The sequence below is a fragment of the Rhododendron vialii genome, chromosome 2a, assembly GCF_030253575.1.
Source record: "Rhododendron vialii isolate Sample 1 chromosome 2a, ASM3025357v1".
In the NCBI taxonomy this organism is placed as follows: Eukaryota; Viridiplantae; Streptophyta; class Magnoliopsida; order Ericales; family Ericaceae; genus Rhododendron; species Rhododendron vialii.
Window position 1 is genome coordinate 11,371,760 of NC_080558.1, and position 8,851 is coordinate 11,380,610.

General features: G+C 40.0%; 2 protein-coding genes across 3 annotated transcripts; one reads left to right on the forward strand and one right to left on the reverse strand.

The window, feature by feature from the left end:
- Positions 1 to 261: 261 nt before the first annotated feature.
- On the forward strand, positions 262 to 6,408 carry LOC131316347 (pentatricopeptide repeat-containing protein At1g06710, mitochondrial). 2 transcript variants are annotated; one of them, XM_058345677.1, is made up of 4 exons: positions 262 to 3,294; positions 4,488 to 4,793; positions 4,877 to 4,941; positions 5,490 to 6,408. In XM_058345677.1, exons 1-2 carry the CDS (start codon positions 352 to 354, stop codon positions 4,533 to 4,535), a joined length of 2,991 nt encoding a protein of 996 aa, XP_058201660.1. In that variant the 5' UTR covers positions 262 to 351; the 3' UTR covers positions 4,536 to 4,793; positions 4,877 to 4,941; positions 5,490 to 6,408. The 2 variants fall into 2 exon arrangements, with proteins under 2 accessions (XP_058201660.1, XP_058201661.1); XM_058345678.1 differs by having other exon boundaries at positions 4,491 to 4,793.
- A 1,065-nt stretch (positions 6,409 to 7,473) lies between these two features.
- Positions 7,474 to 8,851, reverse strand: LOC131316018 (uncharacterized mitochondrial protein AtMg00810-like). Its single transcript, XM_058345285.1, has one exon. The coding sequence runs from the start codon at positions 8,849 to 8,851 to the stop codon at positions 7,562 to 7,564; it is 1,290 nt and encodes a 429-aa protein (XP_058201268.1). The 3' UTR covers positions 7,474 to 7,561.

The following is an 8,851-nucleotide window of genomic DNA, read 5'->3' on the forward strand; positions in this document are numbered from 1 at the left end:
GCTAATTGTCCTTATTCAATTTTTTTTTTTTTGCATTTGTTAGTTTTTCGTCAATATTTGGTGAATAATTACTTCGTCATGGCGAGAGGAATCTTCAAATTTAAAAAGTAACATCGAAATCCTAATTTTTTTAAATGAAGACAAAAATAAGCCGCTTAAAGCAATAATCTAATTTTTTTTGATGAAAAGCTAACAAATGCCAATTTTATTTAAATAAATGACCAAAAATAATCCATTTCAACCAAAAAAAGCCCCCTAACCTATGGCGAGCCCTCTCGGTTCCCTACAAATGGAAACCCAAAACCCAACTGTCATAATTTGTTTGAATACTTCTCACCAAAGAACAAGAGAATGAGCAAAGGGAGACTCATCTCCCGATCAATCACCCACTCTCTCCACCTCACTCAACTCTTCTCCCCAATAACCTCCCCTCCAAATCCCTTCCAAACCTTCCACAGACCCCTCACCACTCCTTCCCCCAACACCCTCGAGGGTTTAATCGACCCTGACTTCAACCCACCCGGTTCGAACCCGCGGGCCGAGCCCGATTTGACTGAAGAACTCGCCCTTCTGCGTGACTCCTTGGTGGACAACACTGCTGAATGCAGCTCTTCAGAATCTGGTAAGTGCTCAAACGATGCGTTATTAGTATGGAATGTGATTAAGAATAGTAATGATGGGTTTGGGGGAAAAACCCAGGTGCTACTTAGGCAGTTTAGGAAGAAATTAAATGAGTCTATGGTAGTTGATGTTTTGAAGCTTGTACAGAACAATAATGCTGAACTGGGTGTCAAGTTTTTCTTGTGGGCCGGCCGGCAGATCGGGTACAGCCACACGGCGCCCGCTTACGATGCCTTGTTAGATGTTTTAGGATGTAACAGGGAGGATGGTAAGGCGCCGGAACGTTTTCTTCGAGAAATTAGGGACGACGATGAGGTGGTGCTCCGGAAGTTGCTTAATTGTTTGATTAGGAAGTGTTGCCGAAATGGGTTGTGGAGTTTAGCCCTGGAAGAGCTGGAGAGGCTTAAGCAGTTCGGTTACAAGCCCTCCCGAGCTACTTACAGTGCGTTAGTTTACGTGTTTTTGAAAGCGGGTAGATTGGATACGGCACATGTGGTTCATAGGGATATGTCAGATTCAGGTTTTCGCATGGACCATCAGACGTTGGGTTGCTTTGTGCATTCTCTTTGTAGGGCCGGTAAGTGGAGAGAAGCGCTAGATTTGATTGAGAAGGAAGAGGTTGTTCCCGATACAATAATTTATACACAAATGATATCTGGATTGTGTGAAGCTTCGCTTTTTGAAGAAGCTATGGATTTTCTCACTAGGATGCGCTCAAGTTCTTGCGTTCCTAATGTTGTAACATACAGGATTTTGCTTTGTAGTTGTTTAAATAAAAAAAAGCTGGGTAGGTGTAAGAGATTACTTAGTATGATGCTGATAGAAGGTTGTTATCCAAGTCCTAAGATATTTAATTCGCTAGTGCATGCATATTGCAAAGCGGGAGACTACTCTTATGCTTATAAGTTACTCAAGAAAATGGTAAACTGTGGTTATCAACCAGGTTATGTAGTTTACAACATATTGATAGGCGGTATTTGTGGCAATGAAGAGTTACCAGGAGAGGGGGTTCTAGAATTGGCCGAAAATGCGTATGCTGAAATGCTGGATGCAGGGATTGTACTTAATAAAGTGAATGTCAGCAATTTTGCTAGGTGCCTTTGCGGGGCTGGTAAATTTGATAAAGCATATAAAGTTATTCGCGAAATGATGAGTAAGGGGTTTATACCTGACTGCAATACATACTCAAAAGTGATTGGTTTCCTGTGTAATGCCTCGAAAGTAGAACATGCTTTCCGATTGTTTGATGAAATGAAGAAAAATGGTATTGTCCCAGATGTATATACGTATACGATTTTAATTGATAACTTTTGTAAAGCTGGCATTATTCAACAGGCTCGTAGTTGGTTTGACGAAATGGTAAGGGACGGTTGTTCCCCTAACGTGGTGACTTATACTGCTCTTATACATGCCTACCTTAAAGCAAGAAAGGTGTCCGATGCAAATGAGCTCTTTGAAATGATGTTGTCAGAAGGTTGCGCTCCAAATGTTGTCACGTACACTGCTTTGATAGATGGCCACTGTAAAGCTGGACACGTTGAAAAAGCTTGCCAAATATATGCCAAAATGAGGGGAAGTGGGGAAATCTCCGTTGTGGACATGTACTTTAGGATTGAAAGCAACGCACAGGAGCCAAATGTTGTTACATATGGAGCTTTAGTAGATGGTTTGTGCAAAGCACACAAGGTTGAAGACGCTCACGACTTATTAGCTGCAATGTCAGTAGAAGGTTGTGAGCCAAATCACATTGTATATGATGCTCTTATTGATGGGTTTTGCAAGGAGGGCAAGCTAGATCAAGCACAAGTGGTATTTACTAAAATGTCAGAACGTGGCTATAATCCAAATGTATATACTTACAGCTCTTTGATTGATCGACTGTTCAAGGACAAACGGCTGGATCTTGCTTTGAAAGTCTTGTCTAAAATGCTGGAGAACTCTTGCTCTCCTAATGTTATTATATACACAGTGATGATTGATGGACTTTGTAAAGCTGGAAAGACTGATGAAGCCTACAAACTTATGCTCATGATGGAAGAAAAGGGAATTCTTCCAAATGTTGTGACTTATACTGCCATGATTGATGGATATGGGAAAACAGGTAAAGTTAAGAAGAGCCTTGAACTGTTGAGACAGATGGGTATCAAAGGGTGTGCTCCAAATTATGTCACTTATAGGATCTTAATTAACCATTGCTGTGCTTCTGGCCTTTTGGACGAGGCTCATGAACTTCTAGAGGAGATGAAACAAACTTATTGGCCAAGGAATATGGTGAGCTATCGTAAGGTCATTCAAGGATTTAACAAGGACTTCATCATCAATCTTGGTCTTCTAAATGAGATAAATGAGAATGAATCTGTGCCAGTTACTCCTGTGTACAGAATTCTTATTGAAAGCTTTTGCAAGGCGGGAAGACTGGAGGTTGCTCTTGAGCTGCATAGAGAGATTTCGTCGTCTTCATCGTTTATGTCTGCTGACAGGAATATTTATTCCTCTTTGATTGAAAGCCTCTCTCTCTCGTGCAAGGTTGATAAGGCCTTCGAGTTATTTGGGGATATGATAAGGAGGGGTGGGGTACCTGATTTAAGTGTCTACTTTTACCTGATTAAGGGGCTTATTATGGTAAACAGGTGGGATGAAGCACTTCAACTTTCAGACAGCGTATGCAATATGGTGCGTTTACTTTAACCCTTATCTATAACTCACTTTAGAGAATGTATGCACACCTTCACATGTTTGATGAGGTGTTCAAATAACAATAACTTTAAAAATCACTCTTGAGAGAGAGAATTTTGAGTAACAGATTTTTGGGGAGTGGGGAGTTGGGTTTCATTATACAAACTACAAAGAACTTAATAGAAATCTCTTTTTTTTAGTAGTCGACATTTTTTCTTTTTTGGCTTGTTTGCTTTGTTTTCCCTACATTTTTCACAATTGCGAATTCATTTTTTCCACACTTTCAAATTTTTTATTTATAACAATAGATATATGTCTGCCCCGTGCAAAGTGGGGAGTTGGGTTTCATTATACAAACTACAAAGAACTTAATAGAAATCTCTTTTTTTTGGTAATTGACATTTTTTTATTTTTTGGCTTGTTTGCTTTGTTTTCCCCACATTTTTCACAATTGCGAATTAATTTTTTCCACACTTTCAAATTTTTTATTTATAACAATAGATATATGTCTTCCCCGTGCAAAGAATGGGAACATTGCTAGTAAAGTGGATTGGAAAGTGATTTCTGGAGGCAACATTACTTTGAATATTGTAGTGGATGAAAAGCTTGGGAAGGCCGACCCCAATTGAGACTTAAGGCTCGGTTTGGTTTGGTTATGAAAGCTTGGGAAGTCTCTCGAAAACTAGAATTTCCAGTATCTCCTTATAGTTGAGGCAAGTAGGATTTAGAACACATCTGATTAAAAAAGAAAAAAAGGATTTAGAACACAACTTGCTGGAGGCATGGGATTACCCTTCATTCCAAAATCAAGTGGCAGTAAAATGGATTTCCCCCTATAGATCGTAAGAATTCTTCTTCTTCTTCTTCTTCTTCTTAAAAAAGGAAAAAAAGGATTTAGAACACAACTTGCTGGAGGCATGGGATTACCCTTCATTCCAAAACCAAGTGGAAGTAAAATGGATTTCCCCCTATGGATTGTAAGAATGCTTTCTTCTCCCCTATGGATTGTAAGAATGCTCTCTCTCTCTCTCTCTCTCATTTGAAGCTTAGAAGCTATAATATGAACTGGTGTTTCTGCTGAAACCTTAACTGTATATGTAATTTCTGCGCAGCCAGGATGACTTATTATTTCCTTTTCACTCTGTACTTAAGTCGACGTATTGTTTGAAACTTACAAATTTCCACTTCAGCAGGATATCAGTTGGATCCAAAATCAAGATACATTTGAGGGCAGCTAGATTATACATTCAGAATTCCTGGTGTGTTTTTGTGCTTGACGGCCCCTTGTGTGGCTGGGGAGGATGATGTATTCACAATTTCTAGCATGCCTATCAGATACTCGGCTGGTGATGGAAATGACTTTAATGAAATTGCGTATGCCATTCTCATTGGCCTCTTGTTAATGTTAATAACAACAAATGGAAGGAGGCTTCATCTTGTGGGGTCCTCAACATGAAATATAATTTCTGTGCTTTGTGTTCAAAGAATAAGATCGGGTATGTTCTTTCTAAGTTTGTTTCCGTGTTAACATTTCATCTAGCCTCTTGAATGCAACTTACATGAATATGGGATGATGCAGGGTGCTGATTTTATTTGATATGAACCTCTAACAATCAATTATGGATTGATTGTGCTGATAACAAGGTGAGTTTTTTTGTTTATTCAAGAAAAAGTCTGCTTTTAATTTACTTTGATGTGTTATATTCAACTGAGCTAGCTGGAAAATTTAGTTATGCTCTACGTAGCACAGATACGGATACATACACTGATAGGGATACAGTTATGGACACGGACAAGAATGGGACACAGACACGATAGGGGACGCGGCATTAATAAATAAATAATATTTATTTTGATCCAGGGGAAATATAGTCATATACAAGTATGAAGCATCTGAATTCAGATGTACATCATATTAAACTTTGAACCGATAATAGTTGAAGTAAGACATTTAATCCAATTAATTAGATATTCCGTATTTAGCCATTGTCATATCCCCACATGGTGTGTCCCATGTGTTTTTTCCCTGTCTCACGTGTGTCGGACACAGATGCGGTGACCTCTAGGAGTGTTGTTGCTTCATAGGTTGAGCTAGTTAGTTTCTCTCTGACAAGTAGTTATATTTGTTTCTCTAGCTTGGTATTCTTTGGAGCATTCTGCATATGCTTTTCCTTTTTATTTGCTTTCTGTAGTGGGCTGGATACGATGTTTAGGTCATGGTCACTACGCTCGGCGGAAGGCCGGATCAGGTCCCTCAATTCTGTCTGGCCTGGTCAGATAGGTAACCGGACTTTTAGGTTTGGCCCTACCAACGCTCGGTTAAGCAGGACCCATGAGTCGATCCAGTCTGGGATCAACGAACTTCCCGACGTTCGGACACCGAGGCTTGTCCAGGTGGTTCGGCTAATTGATTCATGCCAGCTCGCTCATGCGCAGTTAACTGTGTTATCCAAACACGTCAGACGCGACGTCATCTGAAGCAGTTATCGCACGGGATAGGAACGGGTGCATATGGATGACAGCTCATGCACATGAGGGACAACCGCCTTATCAATCTAGCTTTTCTGCGGAAGAGCACCATTTAAGCATGGATTCAAAGCGAATAAAAGGACACCAATTAGCTATCGTTTTACAAGACCACGTACCAACTAGGGATTACCTAGGACAGCATGCAGGAAAAGCATTTGTGTGAGCCACGGGAACCGCTATTAGAACTAGCATTTGCTTGTGGAAACAGCACCAACCCATTCTGCTCATTGTGCACTTCGATTCTTGATACCTCCGTCCTTCTCAGGCCAAAAAATGGCAGAAAGCTGAGGGACTCAACCTGCTGCACAACCGCTGGATATCCGCCTTCCAACATGCCAATCACATTAGCCATGCTCTGCCTCAGCATTGGGTCTTGGTGTTACACAACATAAAGCCACGCAAAGGAGTTTACCACTTTATGCTTATTATTGATTTGGAGTAGTTGAGATTTGTGAGCTATGTATGTATTTGATATGGAGAATATGTATTAATTTGGGCTGTCATATTATTACCATATTCACATGGCATCAATATGTCCACCTATCTAATCGCTACTTGCAGAATGGACTTGTTGCGTTGATCTAACAGCATGTGCAGCAATTACTAGCCAAAACTCAAAAGTTTCTTTTTGAAGAGATCCAACAAAGCTAGTTATTATTATCAAAAAAAAAAAAAAAAAACAAAGCTAGTTATTTTACATAACATTCTTTAAGAATTATGTACCTGGTTTTTTTTTGTTTGTTTCTAATTCCATACACCCGCATCATAACAACCACAACCTTCGGCCAAGAAACTATTTTCCCATCGAATAAAATTTACGAAAACTGAGATTCGTCGATTACAAGATCAGGCTATCAAAGGTAAAAATATTGCTGGAGTTGAATGATATTACAACCACCAAGATGGCTAAATAAAATGAGCAAAATGCAACACCAGAGAACATAACCCTGCGAGCCCCGCGACGGTGGCGAACATAACTATGTTGTTCTCGCTTACGGATTTTGAACAAGAAGAAACAAAAAAATCTTTGAATCTATACACAGATTAAGTAATCGAGATAACGTGGCAAAACACAGAAATGCTTTGTTGAAATTTAGAAACCGTAAGATCAGTTGGAGATCGAGAGTGTGGAGTGTATGCTAGAGAAGGAATCCAATAGACAAAACAGCAGACATACAGATTAAGGTACAAATATTTATCGCAGAAAGCTTGCGGCTACGTTGTTGAGATAGCACAGAATAGCACTTCAACAAACACAAATGTCATTCTCAGAAACTACAGAAATCATCATAAAACAAGGCTATCAATTACTTAGCGAGAAAATGTGAGCCTTTATCTAAATTTAGTAGTGAATTCAGGTGCTTCTGCGGTTCTGCCACATAACCAAATCCCACAAAAAATCGAAGTTCATATAACTGAGATCTACAAACGATGCTTCCGATAACAGTTCGTATTTATTCTTTACATGAAAAAACAACACATTGGGGCATGAACGTTTCTTTGAAAAACAACAAATTTCATGAAAGAATTTCCTAGGCATCCCATCGACCATGCACTGGAAACTAAAGAGAAATGGAATCCAATATGATTCTTTTCTATTCAATAACAATCAGTTTTACAGATGCCTCTTTTATAGGCTAACATCCACTCACTTAGCTCTAACTAACTCTAATACAAGTAGTTATACTTAACACGTACAACTAATTCTGTTTTCCTAACTAATTGCTATGGCAGACTAAGTCGGTTGAGTGGAATTATCCCATGTGGCAGTGCCTTGTATAGAAGCTGATGTAGACTCGTTAACATCCCCCCGCAAGCGAATGGTGGGATTAGAACACACCATAAGCTTGTCTTTAAGATAATGAAATCGAGCAACACTAAGGGGCTTTGTAAAAATGTCAGCCAACTGGTCAGAAGTAGGCACATGACGAACCACCAGATTATGAGCCAAGACTTTTTCCCGAATAAAGTGATAATCGACTTCAATATGCTTTGACCGAGCATGAAAAACGGGGTTAGATGCCAATGCAATAGCAGAGAGATTATCACACCATAAAACAGGAGGAGAAGCAACTGAAATACCAAGATCACGAAGCAACATAACCAACCAACTCAGTTCTGCAGCTGCCTGTGCAAGAGCACGATATTCAGCCTCGGTAGAAGAGCGGGCAACAGTGGGCTGCTTCTTGGCTGTCCAAGAAATGAGATTAGACCCCAAAAACATGCAATAGCCAGTAGTGGATCGACGATCCACAGAGTTACCAGCCCAATCCGCATCAGAATAACCAGTAAGAACAAAATCGCCAGGAGAAAAGGACAACCCTTGATCAATAGTGCCTTTGAGATACCGCAAAAGACGTTTGACAGCCTTAAAGTGACCAATCGTAGGGTGGTGCATATGCTGACAAGCATAATTAACTGCTAAAGAGAGATCTGGTCTGGTAATGGTCAGATATTGAAGGGCGCCAACAATACCACGATACAGAGAAACATTGGTAAAAGGAAGATCATCATCAGACATAACAGTATGTTTAACAGCCATAGGAGAATTATAAGGCTTACACTCCACCATACCAGCTCGGGCGAGGATTTCCAAAGCATACTTATGCTGTGAAAGAAAGTAACCCTGAGCTGTACGTTGAACAGCAATCCCAAGAAAATAAGACATGGTACCCAGCTCTTTCATGGCAAACGTGGCATGCATTTGAGATACAAGTTGAGCAATATAAGAAGGATCACTACCAGTAAGAAGTATGTCATCAACATAAATGAGAAGAGCTGTAAGAGCAGTAGATGTCTGAAGAACAAACAATGAGGAATCACAGTGGCTAGACTTAAAACCTTTGGAGAGAAGAAACTGAGAAAAGGTGGAAAACCAAGCCCTCGGGGCTTGTTTGAGACCATATAAGGCTTTGTGAAGCCTACAAACATGAGTAGGCCGAGTAGCATCAACAAAGCCCTGAGGTTGAACAAGATAAACTTCTTCATGAAGTGTGCCATGGAGAAAGGCATTGGAGATGTCCAT